The sequence below is a fragment of the Talpa occidentalis genome, unplaced genomic scaffold (assembly GCF_014898055.3).
Source record: "Talpa occidentalis isolate TD23 unplaced genomic scaffold, MPIMG_talOcc4v2.1 talOcc4.4, whole genome shotgun sequence".
NCBI lineage: Eukaryota > Metazoa > Chordata > Mammalia > Eulipotyphla > Talpidae > Talpa > Talpa occidentalis.
Window position 1 is genome coordinate 7,980,867 of NW_023604295.1, and position 15,207 is coordinate 7,996,073.

Below are 15,207 nucleotides of genomic sequence, written 5' to 3' on the forward strand. Positions count from 1 at the left end.
CCGCTCTCTTTCTGCCATCTCTACTTTATTGCCTTGACTCCACTCAGGTGTTGACAAGCTTTTCCTGCAAAGGATCAAATAGTAAATATTTCAGTCTTTGGAATCATCTTTCCCTGTAGCTCACAAGCAATCCTGCATAATATGTGTATAAATAAGCATCCAATAGAACAATGTCAGGGACACCAAAATTTGAATTTTTATATATAACAATATACTATTCTTCTCCTGATTTTTTTCAAACATTTAAAAATGTAAAATCCATTCTTAGCTTTCAGGTCCTACAAAAACAGATGGCCGGCTGGATTTGGACTGTGTGCTGTCATTGGTCAACTCCTAGTTTAGGACATCACATCTCTTGCCCAAAACAATCCTCCCCCAGCCCCCCACTCAGCTCTGCTGTCACAGTGCTCTGAGAGTGATTTTCCTAAGAAAGAAGCTGTGGGCGCCACTCTCCAGCTTAAAACTCCCCCAAAGCTCCCAGTCACAGTGGCAGAATTTCTCAGGCTCGGTGCTACTGACATTTCCTGCTTGAAAATCCTGGAGGGGGCAGGGCAGAGGCTGTCCTGTGCCTATTAGATATTCAGTGGCATCCTGGACTCTATCCTTCAGATGCCAGCAACAACCCTACCTCCCTGATAACAACAATCAAAACTTCTTCAGGTGTTGCAAACTCAGCCCTGCGAGAACACACCAGGTCCTACCTGACTCAGCCCTGGCCTCCTCCCCACGCCACCTCATGCTCCCCACGCTCTGGTGAATCCTGGCCACTGTAGTTCCCTGTGCAGGCCAGGTGTCCCCACCTCTGTTCCCTGCAGGAAAGCCATCCCTCCACCCACTCGCCCTTCTACACTGGGCACAACTGTCCTGTGCATCTCACTAGCCTGAGGGTTTGCGTTTCCCCTCGCCATGTCCTCATGGTCATCCCTGTCTGCCAAAGCTCCTGAAATATGTAGAGTAAGGAAAAATGTCAGGCTTTTTTGCCCCCCGCCATCAGGATAGATGATGGATCCTTGCGGTCCTGAATGCAGGCCTGATGGCGGGCACCTGGAGCAGGGGGTGGGCACAGGTAGATGGGATTCACCTGGGCTGAGACTGTGCTTTTAAGGGCGGCGTCACGGGGACGCCAGCAGAAGCTGCGAAAGAAGCAGGAGAAGCCGAGAGAGAAGCAGAGAGCTGGGGGCTGGGAGGCCTGCCAGCCTCCCGGCCCCCCAGCACCCCTGCCTGCTGTGTACTGGGTAAATCCCAATAAAAGACCTGCAAAAAAACCACTGAGGACTCTGACTTCTCCTTTACCCGGTCTGCTGGATCCTAGAAAACTTGGTCAGTGGTCATTCCTGCCCTATACAAATACCTTCAAGCCTGTGTTTCCCATTTGTCTCCCACCTTCGGTTGTAAACCCTTTGAGAGTGCGGGTCGGGTCCAATTCCTCTCTGTAACTTCGGCATCTAGTTGAATGCATACATGGGTAAACTGAGGCTCGGATAATCCACATCTGTGATAGAGCCCAAGATCCAGAGCTTTCCTGGTGGAGCCAGGCCTAGAAGGTAAGTTTCTCCTTGCTCTAAGCCCTCTACCTTCACGGCCCCATAGACTTACTTCCTCTCCTGCTCCAAGCTTTGACGGTTGATTTGGGGATGTGAAAACTTTGCTCTTATAAAGAAGCAAAACATTTCCAGGTGAGACCTATAAGTCAAGGAAGAGATTTGAACCTGAGTTGCTGCGTCCTATTAAAGCTGCGGGGTTTGTGAGCTGCCCGTGGGTGAGGGCAGGCTGGCGTCCAGCATGGTACAGGCCTCTGAGCAACCCAGACCCAGGTGAGCTGAGGGGTAAAGGCAGCAGCCTCTTGGGGAGGGAGCCTGGCATGGGAATAAATGCAAAACACACCCAGGTTCCAGGCACCTGGAGCCTTGTGTGTCACAGAGGATTTTCTAGCTGCTGCGAGCTGAGAAAAATGACTGTAATTAACCCATGCTAAGGATAATATTTTGACACATGATTTCTGCATCAGGGCTTTTGAGCGGCTCGGAGCCACCAGCAGCCTCTCCGCTGCGGCAGCCTCACTCTCCAACACAGTTGCTCAGGAGTTGTCGAAAGCCTTTGCAGGACTGAGATGTCGAGCATCTGGTTTTTATTTCAGAAATCCCAACCTTCATAAGGCCCAGAGGTCACCATGAGGGTTAGAAAACAAAGGCAAGACACTGAAAAGTGGCCTGGCCCTCTCAGGTTGAGACAGCCCTCCTGGCACATGTGGGGGAGCAGTGCTGCAGGTTTGGGGCATCCACGCTGGCAGTCTTACTCCAGCCCCCCACAGCCCAGTCTGGATGGGGTGTGAGTGTTCAGGCGTCTGGACCGCATTCAGGAGCCAGAGTCCTTTGCTTCCTCCCATACCTGCTTCCCCCTGTACCTGCCTCCCACACATGCAAACCACCAGCCATCTGTGCCAGGGCAGGAAGTGAGGAAGGTCGGGTCTCCCTCCCTACTCTCTAGATCCCCACTGTACCCTCAGGAGGAGGAACTGTGGGATGTGGAGCTAGAAGACCGTTAGAAGCATCCCTCCAACAGCCTGTCTTACAGAGGCGTCTGGGGCCAGGGGTGGAAGCCACTTGCCCAGGGAAGCGCCTTGCTAGGATGTGACCAAGTGAGCTCCACAGCCTTGCTCTCTCCCAGATGTCCAGCGAGAGAGAATGGGTCCCCAGAACGGTGGTTGTTTCTCACAGCAGAGAACTACGTAGCTTTCAAGAGAAGGAGGATGCTCTTGAAGGGCTGATGCAGAACAGTCTTTGAGATACACAACACAGTGAGAGCAAAGAGCGCAACAAAGCATTAAATATACACATATGCTTGGATGCAGTAAGGGGTTGAATTACATCGCCCCAGAAAGGCAAGTCCAAGTCCTAGCCTTCAGGACCTGTGGACGTGGAAATAGGGTCTTTGCTAATGAAAACAAGTTGAGGATCTAGAGATGAGATGGCTCTGGATTGAGGTGCTAAATCTCACGATGAGTGCTCTTAGAAGAGAAAGGAGAGGGACAGCAGAGATACAGAGAGACACAGGAGAAGCTAAGCTGGGTCAAAGTGGAGGCAGGCATTGGATGACCTGCACAGACTAATGATGATCTAGGGCAACTAGAAGCTGGGAGAAGAATGAAGGAGTCTTCCCTAGCCTGCAGAGGGAGCGTGGCCCAGCTTAGACCTTGATTGCAGACTCTGGCTTCCCACGCTATGAAAGAATAAATTTGTTATTTTGAGCCACCAGGTTTGTGCTAATTTGTCACAGCAGCCCTAGGAAATGAACACAGATGCTACCTAATAAGAAAGTTTTAGGAGGTAGGTTTAGATTTTAGCTAATACATGATCAATAGGAAGAAAATCAATAGTACTTATGTATACCAATAATAAAACAATTGTATAATACAGAGTTTAAACTGTCCCGTTGATAATAGGATCAGTCTAACAAAGGAGTCAATGTAACAAAAGAACGTAAGACCTCAACACAGAAAAATATACATATTATTAGAAAAGGTAAAGACAGTCTAAATAAACGGTACATTTGGGCCTCCCTGGTGGTGCAAATGGGTTAAGTCTCAGCACTATGAAGCTGTCTGCAGCCAGTGCAGCTCGAGTTCGATCCCCAGCCAAGGAGCTGACCCACATGGCACAGCAGACCTCTCCTGTCTCACCCCCTGCTCCCCTCAGCAGTATATTTCAATGGATCCACCAATTCTGTTCCCCACTCTGTCTCTGGTGAATCCTCTCACTCCTCACACCTCTGGCTTGTACCCCAGTTCTGGTATGCATAAATAAACTTTTAAAAATAAACAAACAAATAAATAAATAAATGGTACATTGTATGTTTATAGACTGGGAGGTTCAAAAATGTAAAGATATTTCTTTATCCCCAAGTGGTTTAAGGCAATCATAGTGTAGATTCCATGCCACCACCGTGAAAATCTAGTAGATATCTGTGAAAATTGACAAGGTGATTCTAAAATACGTGTGGAAATTCAAAAGCTTGATAATTGTCCAAACACTCTAAGAACAGCAACAAAGATGGGGGATTTACCTATCCTGAAGATCCAGATTTATTATAAAGCTACAGCCATGAAGATTGTATGTTATTATTTTAAAAACAACAGCAATGGACTAAGGGAGTAAAACAGGAATAGAAGTGCACCCACATGACCAACTTTAGTTTTGATTTATAACAAAAGTCTCACAGAACAAAGGGGATTGAGGGCTTTTCCATAAAGAGTTCTCAGTCAATTAACCATCCTAAGAAAAAATATCTATCTTGCCAGTCACCTTACAGCATCCATAGAAATCAATTCCAGATCAATTGTAGATCTAAATGTGAATACCAAAACACATTCTAGAAATGTGCCCCCATTATAATAGGGGCATACCTTCATGACATAGGAGGAAGCAAAGATTTCTCAAAGTTAGATAAAACAATAACAATACTAGAAAATATTGATTTTTCTGGATCTGACCAAAATTGAGAGTTTCTGTTCATTACAAGACATTATGAAAAAACCGGAAGGAGGGCCTCCCTGGTGGTGCAGGGGTTAAAGACAGCACTGTCAAGCTATTGGCAGCCACTGCAGCACAAGTTCGATCCCCGGCCAGGGAGCAACCTACATGGTGCAGCAGACCCCTCCTGTCTCGCCTACTGCTCCCCTCAGCAGTGTACTTCAGTAGATCTGCCTGTTCTGCTCCCCACTCTCTCTGGTGAATCCTCTCACCACCCCCCATACCTCTAGCCTGTACCCCAGTTCTTATATGCATAAATAAATCTTTTAAAAAATCTGGAAAGGAGAACCATGCAATGGGACATCTGCATTCCACGTAACTGATGGAGAATTTGTATCCAGCCCATATAAAAAGTTCCTCTAATTAAACAACAACAGCAAAAAGGCAGCACAGATAAAAATAATGGTTTAGATGTTTGAACAGGTACCACCTAAGAGAGATTGTCCTATGATCAGTAAAAATAAAATAAAATAGTAAAAAATAATAAAAATAAATACCTAAATTCGTGGCAATTTGTTATGACAACCCTAGGAAATGAATAAAGGTGCCTGGAACATTTTCGGAAATGAATTTACAGCATATATTTCCTGTCATGACAGGTCTTGCTACAGACAGAAGATGTTTAATTAGATCAAAAATAAGTAAAAATAAATGTAAAAGATGCTCAGTCTTATTAGTCATCAGTGCAAATTAAAGCCACAAAAAAAACCCATACATATCCACCAGGAAGCTAAAATTAAAAAGACTGACAAAGCCATTTGGTGGCAAAGATGTGGAGCAGCTAGAACTCTCAATACCCCACTCATGGAAGGTGCTGATTCCATTTTGAAAACCGTAGCAGGGTCTACAGTCGCTCCTATATATGTTTCTCCACAAAGGCAAAAATGTGCATAGCTCTGTTATTACTAATAGCTCCAACATGAAACAACCCAAATGTCCACTAACAAGAGAATGAATAAAGGAAGTGTTACATATTCACACAGTGGACTGTGAATTACGTGAAATGAACGCACTGTAACTATAAGCAAAATCACCATGCAGAAGAAGCCAAGTTCAAAACAAAACGAACATACAGGTTTGCCCCACTACCCAGAAGTAGAGCATTCCCATGAGATGTTTCCTAAGTTAAAATGGAGTAAGGTGAAGAAGCTGCACCTTTAATTTACATGGAATTATTTCGAGCATTCCCAGACTCCCAAAATAACCTACCAAATCTTACCAAACACACCTAAAACCTAAATGAGCACTCCCCAGGGTAAAAGTGGGCGTGGTATGGTAAACACACCGTCTGTATAAGTCTTTCCCTGGGGTCGGGGCTTGGTGGCGCCGGTCTCTGCTCTGGGCTAGCTCTGTCTCTAGAACGGCTGCTGCAAAACAAACACTGAATATTATTTTTGCTTTTCACCTTTTGTTATAAAAGCAGAACTCACCTTTGGATTTATTTTCATCAGCAAAAACAGACACTAATATAGGTCTTTTGTAAAAGTGAAGTTGCCTAAAGTGAACTTTAAAAAAAAGCAGGATGTTACCTGTATATGTCTAAACACTGCCACAGAGGGTTAGGGCTCAGCGTGGAAGGGAAGCTCTCTGCCGCTGGGTTGTGAGGGGTGCAGCCAGGAGGGAAGGCAGAGAACCCTCCAGGTGGTAACTCTCCAAACAGTCGGAGCACCCACCTGTGACTGATTCCGCTCTCCACTCCTCTGAGGCTGCTTTGTGCTATTGCTCCACGGGAAGAGGGGTTTGGGATTTGGGCTGTGAAATGTCAACATTTGGGATTTTGATTTTTCAAGATTGTGATCTTGAGGTTTCTGACTGTCAAGGTATTGACCTTTGAGATTCTGGAATTAGATGCTTTGGAATTAAGACCCAGGACCCTTGCAGGATAGAACGGATTCATCATTCGTTTCATCCCATATCAGCTGATGAATGTTCAGGAATGGGGCCGTTTGAGTGGGAAGAGAGAAGAAAGCTACTTTTAAGTAGAACCAGGAGAGAAAGGTCAGGTTTAGGTGGGTAATCATTACAGGTCAGCCAAGGGGCAGCATGAAAGTCTCAGGCCCGGGGGGATAGGGAAAAGGAATATTCAAGAACCCAGAAAACAGAAGCCACCAAATTTCCAGTAATGCCTGGTGTCTGCACAACTTGTGAGAGCTTCATTCTTCTCCTGAACACCCCACCCCCAAGGTAGTGACCTTGAATTGGCTTCATTCACAATCCCACTGGAGCTGCTGGTGCCCCCATCTACAGGTAACTGGCACGATGCCCAATCAAAGTCTGATCCTTGGGAGCCCTTGGACCTGTAGGCTTGGCGCTGCCCCACCCTTAGCACTAGGAGAGGGATAGTTGAGGTTCAGGGAATCACGGTGGCTGGGGACTCATGCCAGCACCCCACGGCTGCCATTACCTCATGCAGACCTGCCCCAGCAACCTGAACGTCCAACGTACCCACTCCCATCACACTGCTCACCCAGACTATGTCAGAGTTGTACCTCCTGTCCCCCCCTCCCCCATCACATCCCCACATTCCTGCCTCACCTTGCATGACCTGTTTGACTTCTAGGCCTGGCTCATATCCCCACCCCAGACCTCAAAAATTGTTGCTGCTGGCCAATGTGGACGTACATTCCGCTTGATGCCAGGCATTGTTCTAAGCACTTTCCTGCTGTCACATGACCTTCCACCAACGGTAGAAAGCAGATACTATTTACTAGCATTCTTATTTTACAGATGAGAAACCGAGGCACAGAGAGGTTAGCACACTTAGCCAACAGCACACAGCTAGCAAGTGATGGTCCCGGGAGTCAGACTCTTAGCCACCATGCTATACGAGCCAGAAAGGGAGGCTGGATAATTCAGCCACAAAATAACACCTTGCAGATGGGAGTGAGCCCATACAGCAAGAAAGGCATAAGGTTACCAAAGGGGAAGCTGGTGTGGTGTGTCCTCAATGCCCCCCTGACAGCAGACAGGAGCAAAGAATCGAGAAAGGACACATCTGCTGAGGAGCGCAGCCTCAGGACCAGAGCCGACTGGATGGATTCTGGGCTTTGAAGCTGCTGCCCAGGAAAGTTCTGGCACGGGCCAGACACTCCTGAGAATACAGCCAGAGGTCTCTGCAGAGGTTGAGGGAGCTGGCACAGCTTCAGCTTCAAAACTGACCCTGCGACCTGACCATCTCGCCCTTCTCTTCCTCCTCCTTCTTTCCCACCACCACCTGCTGCTGCTGCCCTTTTTGGTTCTGACCTTGGCCTTCATTCTGTGGGTTCACAGGCCTCAGAGTCAGTTTCTCCACCTCCATAGCCCAGGCCCCCGGAGCAGTGCCCAGGGCATCATAAACACTCCATGGATTAGTTATTGACTAAACAGATGTGGATGAAGGCGATGAAACACGCACATACTTTTGATCAAGCAGACTCAGTGTGCTGGTCACTCTTTCATTTGTTCTGCACCCGTTCCCAGCTTGCTCTTTGCCCGAGGCTGAGCCCCCGGCCTGCACTGTTCAGGCCCTGGGGTTGGGGGTGGGGAAGGGTCTGGCTGCTTGTATCTGCAGCAGTAAATGGAAGACAGTAGTGGAGACATGGGCGGGGCGGGGAGGCTCCTCAGTCCTGGGACAGCTCAGATGACCCATCCAGCACTGAGAACACCATGCCCACCCCCTTCCTACAGGCCCAGGAGTGGGTACAGATCCCCCACGTGGCTGTTCCTGTAGACGCCCAAACATATGGATGAGTGGGCAGCACGACCCACACACCACAAACCACAGGCCGGACGAGGAGCAGCCATGTCCCCAGCACAAGAGCTGCGGTGCAGCCGCGGGTTCCCTGTCAGGCCTGCTGTGAGTTTATTAATGATACAGTTGATGACCATGGGGTTCTGGCAAACCCTTTTGGTCGGAGGATGACTCAACACTTAGCAACCACAGCACATCCTGAGGCAGAACCGGTATTGCTCTAGTTCAGTGTCTGTTCTCGACAGGCTGCATTTAACCTCCACTGTGACATCAGCTCAGGACAGCCCCAACTTGTCTTCCTCATGGGAAGCCCAGCCAAAAAACCAAACCTGTTTCTGAGACTGCAAAGAGTAGCCTGTGTTTTGTGGGTGGTCCAAAGGGGATGAAAGAAGGCCAGGAGGACCCAGTTCTGGGACATGGTGTGGCAGATGAGACTCACTGAGACATCAGCATATAAAAGGCCCCATCCTGGAGGTAATGATGATTGGCCAGCCTGCCTTTCAATCACCTTTCCCTTGGTGGGTGATTGGTCTAGGGGTGAGCATGTGACCTATACCTGCCAATTAAATATAAGGAGGGGTCTGTGGGGACTTGCTGGGTAAAATATTTCCTCTTATTAATAGCAGGTGAGGGTACCTGGCGCGGTGCTTATCTCCTGCCTTCTGTTCAGGCATGTGTGGGATGTCTCCAGTTGCACATTGCGAGCGTCAAAAGAACTGGGATCATGTCTTCCTCACAGCTTTGCTCCTACAGTTTCTGGTTCTGTACACTGACTAAATGCTGGTTTACCACACATATGTTCGATACTTAGAAACTTGCTCTATATCAGTGTCCTCAACTGCTCCACTGGTGATCTTCCCCTCGGGTGACATGTATCATGTCTGGACACATTTTTGGTTGGCCTGATTGGTCAAGGGGAGGAAGTTAGCAGCCACAGGAAGGTGGGGGCCACAGACCCTTTAATCCTGCCCCCAACACACACACACAATGCACAGGACAAGATAGCCCTCACACCGAAGAATGATCCAGACCAGAATGTCAATAATGCTGTTGTTGAGAGATTCTACTCTGTAGACAACTAAATAGGAATGCTTTCTCTTGATTCTTTTCAGTAAACCTGAAATCAATAAAAACAAAACAGATTTTTAAATTATTTCATTTTTATTGAGGTAGCATTGGTTTACAACACTGTATATGATTTAGGGGTATAAGTTCACGACTCCTCAGATGTATGTTACCACACCACACCCACCCCCAGGCACCCACAAACTTCCACCATAGTTCTTTGGGTCTCTACCCTCTTGTTCCCCACCTCCATCCACCTTTCTCTCCTGGTAAGCTCAATTCTGCAGTCAAATCTCTAGGGTTTGAGTTGGTTCAGTTTTGTCTGTTCTTTTTTTTTGTATTCCACGAGTGAAATCATCCATTATTTGTCATTCTCCTGACTTATTTCACTAGTTTCATTCCCTCTAGTTCTATCTGTGTTGTTGCAAATGGCAAAATTTCACTTTTTTTAATAGCTGAGTAGTATCCCATTATGTACCTAGACCACATCCTAATTCTCTCATATGTCATTGGGCACTCAGCTTGTTCCCCTCACTTGGTTGTTGTACATAGCACTGCAATGAACATGGGAGACAGAACTCCAAGGGGGTGTGGCCAGTGCTTTCTGGGAAGTCAATCCACCTGCATGGCCCCTGCTCAATGGTGAGGATGGCCACGGCCTAGACAGAGTGAAAATGGGGAAGTCACAGACCCTCTGGACAGGCAGCCAGGGTGTCTGTTCTTCAGCTGTTCTCAAAATCTAGGTGCCTGACCATCATCTCATCTTGCCTGGGAAGGCGGTTTGTTTATAACCTTGACTCTCAGCACCTGTATTAAACACCCATTCACCTATGGTGCTGAGACATAATTTGTTTCCTACACCAAATTTTGAGAAACATGGCCCTGGGGGACAGAGAAGACTGTCCTGGTGGGGTCACAGAAAAAGCATAACACCCCAAGAACAACAAGCCTCACCAAATATCATCAACAGGTTCGTGGAAACCATATCCAGGGGAGGCAGATCTTGGCTGTCTAACTCGGTGTTGCCCAGGGTCATTTTTTTCTCATTGACGTTATGACAAGATGATGATGAATGAAACAACGTAATGGAGGACCTACTGTGGGTGAAAAGAATACCAGAACACCTGAAGAGGGCGGAGGGGCCTGATCCCAGGTGTGCAAGCAAGGGACAGAATGAAAGGATGCATAGCTGCCTGAGCTAAGGCAGGGGTCGCCTGCTGTCCCCAGGCAGTGCCTGACTCATGTCAGTTAACATTTGCTAAATGACTGTCGCCCAAAGGAGACCAGGCTGCTGATGACTTCTTCGGAGCCATTTCTTTTACTTCGTTTTAGAAATCCTCAGCCTTGGCTGTCCATTGAAATCTCCTGGGGAATTTTGCAAAAACTTGTGTTTGGGTTCCAACCCTAGAGATTCCTATTTAATTGGCCTGGGTCATGGCCTGGCCATTGTTTCTGTTTGTTTTGTTTCTAAAGCTCCTCAGTGCTATGTGCAGTCAAACTGCAAACCACTGCCGTGGCTGCTAATGAACTTGTATGTATTAAGTTCAATCACATAAAATTGGCTTACCAGAATAGCAGTTTTCTCTGGTTGAACTTGATATTTCACTTGTAGTGTTGGCTGTGCTTCTATTTAATTCACATCTGTGTTCAGTTGTTAAAGTAAAAAACACCTGAACCCAAACGAAGCCCAGGTGGTCATGGCTTCCCCCTCCCCCCAAAAGGCTACATCTGAAGATAAACTGATCTGGCCCAGGGAGGGCAGAGACACCCTGCCTTCTATGGGTGACGACCTGCGCAGAGGCTTTGAGAAACTTGCTTTCCAATTGGGGCCAAATCCTGAGTCTATTTTGTGCCTGAGAGCAAATAAAATGTGCTAATATGAACCTGCTCTTCTAATTCACCCTCTAATGCAGGGAAGGCTCAGTTGGATTCCTGTGTAAAATGCTCAGAGTCTGGGAAGCTTAATGCTCTGCAATCATTTCCACTTCTCTACTGATGACTAGAAATATGACCCCAGAGGGATTCAGTGCAGGACAATATGGGTGGGGAGGCGAAGGGGAGATGGAGGAGGCAAGACCCACATGAGCCATAAGAGAAAATGAAGCATCCATACTTTATCCTTCTTATGTTGGCCTCCTGCTTGGGAAGATGTGAGGTGTGGGAGCAGTACCAACTGCAAAATTAGGGGACACAGTCCCCAGGCTGTTTTTCCACAATGCACTAGAAGGACTCCAGTACTGACTAGAAGCTTTATACTCATGGTTAATGTTTACTGCAGCAAAAGGATACAGATTAAAATCAGTCAAGGGAAGAAGTACTTAGGACAGAGTCTAGGGGGCTCCAAACACAGGATGCCCAGTTGCTGTCTGCAGTGGGGCCAGGACAGCATCGCTGGCCCAGCCCATGTAGCAATAGTCTGCCCAGAGGACTGCCAAGCAGGAAAGCCTCAGTGTCCACAGTCTTTATTGGGGCTCTGTCACTTGGTTGGCTGCCCATGTGGTTGACCTGTCTCCAGTCCCATCAGAGGGCAACTGACACCCCCACCCTAAGTCACCCTGTGGGTGTGGCTCCAAACCTCAAGGCAAGGAGGTCAGGCACACCATCCCAAGGGCTTCATGATCACCTCCAACAACCACGGACAGAAGCAAGGCTGGATTCTTTACCTAGGGAAGAGCCTTCTTTCTCCCCTAGAGGGATCATACCACACATCTAATCCACTTACCAATCTGGAAAGACTCAATTCCTCAGTTCACTTGTCTTCTCTCAATCAGTTGATACTTTCAAATCCTAATCCAGATAAGCCCTAAATCTGGTAGCCAGCCCATGGGGTGGGTGGAGGCTGGTGAGAACCAGAATTTGTGCACCTGTCTTAAACCTTCCATGGTAGGTGATATCTAGATGCCTTAAGTATAAGATTAACCTGATTTGCTTTTTTTTTAATCTTAGAAATATGTTACCTAAAGCTCAGGTCAGGAATGGCCATTACATGGCTTTGTCCTATAATTAGAAGCTATTCAGTTCTATTATAGAGGGTGGCAAAAACAATGGGTTGGATGAAATCGATAAGGTGAGGTGTGCAGAATGAGTGAGCAAGTAGCTTTTAAGACAAGCAGAATTGATATGAATTCTTAAGTATATGTAAATTAGTAACCTGTAAAACATGTGATGTGGATAAAACAAAAAAAGGAGGGATGCTTTTTTTGCTACTGATAGACAGAAAGGATTAGGAAGTCGAGGTCTTATATAAGGTCTTATATAAGATCCTACTGGAAGTCATGCCACTTCTAAGCGGATGGTGTTGTCTACCCCTGCATTGGTCACCCATCCATGACACTCCCGATATCCCATTCTGGATTCCACGTGCCCAAGAAATGCACATGAACCCATAGCTGTTCATCAAGCCAGTTGGCAAATGACGCCAATGGCTGGGTATCATTGCTCCTGAGTCTCTCCAATAGAACAAGCATGTGTTGACTCTGAGCGTCTTCTGCCTGTCGACCCCCATTCAGCTCTGACACCACGCCATTGACACAGAAGGGTGATGCAGGTTGCAGAGAGACAGGACAAGATGAGATCATCTAGTGACCCAGGAGTCAGGGGGGTGGCAAGGTCAGCCCTGTCCCGACTGTGGAAACCACCCAATCCCTCTCCTGTGGCTTCTTCCTGGGCGTTTTATGTTGATTTACTGCTTGAGCTTCCTGGCAGCCACTGGGGAGGAATAGTTATGAGAATGTTGAATCAGAGACAACCCTTTGTCTTAGTAATTCCAAGGACAATTCCTGGAACCAAGTTTGAGAGTTTATCTTCCTTCTTATCGAATTAAAATACTAATATTTTCCTTCTTAGGGAGGCAGGGTCATCATGACTGTCTATGATATATCCTCATAAGAGTTCTACAATGGGTACCAGCATGGCCGCGGTCCCGCCGCAGTGCCCTGCCTGGGTGTCTGGGTGATCCATGGGCGGCAGCCAGGGCCATGATGGCAGATTACGGTGAGGAGCAGCGCAATGAGCTGGAGGCTCTGGAGTCCATACACCCCGACTCCTCCACAGTCTTATCAGAAAGTCCACACAGCTTCACCATTACTGTGACATCTGAGGCTGGGGAAAATGGTGAAACTGTCCAGACTACCCTCAAGTTTACATACAGTGAAAAATACCCAGATGAAGCTCCTCTTTATGAAGTAATCTCTCAGGAAAATCTACAAGATAATGATGTCTCAGACATTTTAAAATTATTAGCATTGCAAGCAGAAGAAAATCTTGGTATGGTGATGATTTTTACAAAAAGAAACAAAAAGAAAAAAAAAACAAAAAGAAACAAAAAGAAAAAGAAGCAGAAGGAGCCGAAAAGCAATTATTTCATGGCACTCCTGTTACAACTGAGAATTTCCTAAGTTGGAAAGCCAAGTTTGATGCAGAACTCTTGGAAATAAAAAAGAAACGAATGAAAGAAGAAGAACAAGCAGGAAAAAATAAATTAAGTGGGAAACAGCTATTTGAAACAGATCATAATCTTGACACATCTGATATCCAGTTTTTGGAGGATGCTGGAAACGATGTGGAGGTAGATGAGTCTCTGTTCCAGGAAATGGATGACTTGGAGCTGGAAGAGGATGAGGATGATCCAGACTATAATTCTGCTGACCCAGAGAGTGAGTCGACTGACTAATGGACTAACCCCATCTGCCGAGACGCTTTGTTGTAGAGCAACCCCGATACAAAACGGGGTGCCTGACTGTGGGTCCTCACCCAGGCGCTTAAAAGGATTTATCAATGCTCTACTGCAGGCACACGTGAAAGGTTAATAAAGGGTTTATTGACAAGGGAAGGGGAAATGAGGAAATGGACAGCTCAGGGAGAAAAGTGGGAGACAAAGTTTTAAATGAGTCCTACCCAATCCCCCGATCAGGAATCCCAAAATGGCGCTCTCAGAGCTGGCCGCGAGCCAGGAGCCGTGAAGCCAGGAGGCGAGCGATCGCGAGCCAGAGAGAGCCCCCAAGGCCCACGTGTTTGGTTTTTTATATCCAACCTGGCTGCCCAACTCCACCCTCAGGTCCCAGCCACCCTCCCTTGGTGGTGACGGGATTTGTCTTTCCCAATGTCTTGATGGCTTTGGTCTGGAGTGGGGGTGGGGTCCACAAAGCCTGCATGGGATTAGCTCAGGACATCATTTCCCCCTAACAGCTTGACTGTCACAGCACCTGTGGCTTTGCTGAGAGGGTGTTAGTTTTCCTTTCTTTTTTTTTCTAAGAAAAAATAATTTTCAGGAGAATATTCTTCAGATAAGTTTCATCATTGAACTTAATAAACTGACCTTAAAATGTAAAAAAAAAAAAAAAAAAAGAGTTCTATAATGGAGAGGGGTCAGGATCCAGGTAGAGAGCTCCACTCCTTCCAGCACAAGTGACTGAGAAAGAAGGGTTTTGGGGGAAAAGACTGAAATTGGCTTTGCAAGAGAAAGTGGGAATGAAGTGGAGGGAGTCTGCGCCTGGGGAAACAGGTGAGTGGTAGCCGGGGAGAAGGCCGGGGATTGTATTTAAGAACCTGTGTCCAGGGGCCTCCCCGGTGGCACAGCGGTTGAGTGCTGGGTTGCGAAGCTGCCCACAGCCTCTGCAGCACGGGTTCGATCCCCGGCTGCTCCCCGGCCACCAGAGGAGGGTCCCACATGGCGCGCAGACCTCTCCTGCCGCCCGCTGCTCCCCTCAGCAGTGTACTTCGGTCCTTCTGCCTGCTCTGCTCCCCGCTCTGGCTCTGGTGAATTCTCTCACCCTCCTGTGCTCCTGACTGTACCCAGTGCTTGTATAAACAAACAAACAAACAAACAAATAAATAAATAAATAAATAAATAAACATGCCTCTATTAAAAAAAAAAACAAAACA

At 47.2% G+C, this 15,207-nt stretch overlaps 1 protein-coding gene across 1 annotated transcript; it reads left to right on the top strand.

The window, feature by feature from the left end:
* The first annotated feature begins 13,304 nt into the window (after window positions 1-13,304).
* On the top strand, window positions 13,305-13,996 carry LOC119256735 (RWD domain-containing protein 1-like). Its single transcript, XM_037524499.1, is given in 2 exon segments — window positions 13,305-13,620; window positions 13,623-13,996. Coding segments are annotated over 2 exon segments (690 nt in total).
* Window positions 13,997-15,207: the final 1,211 nt, after the last annotated feature.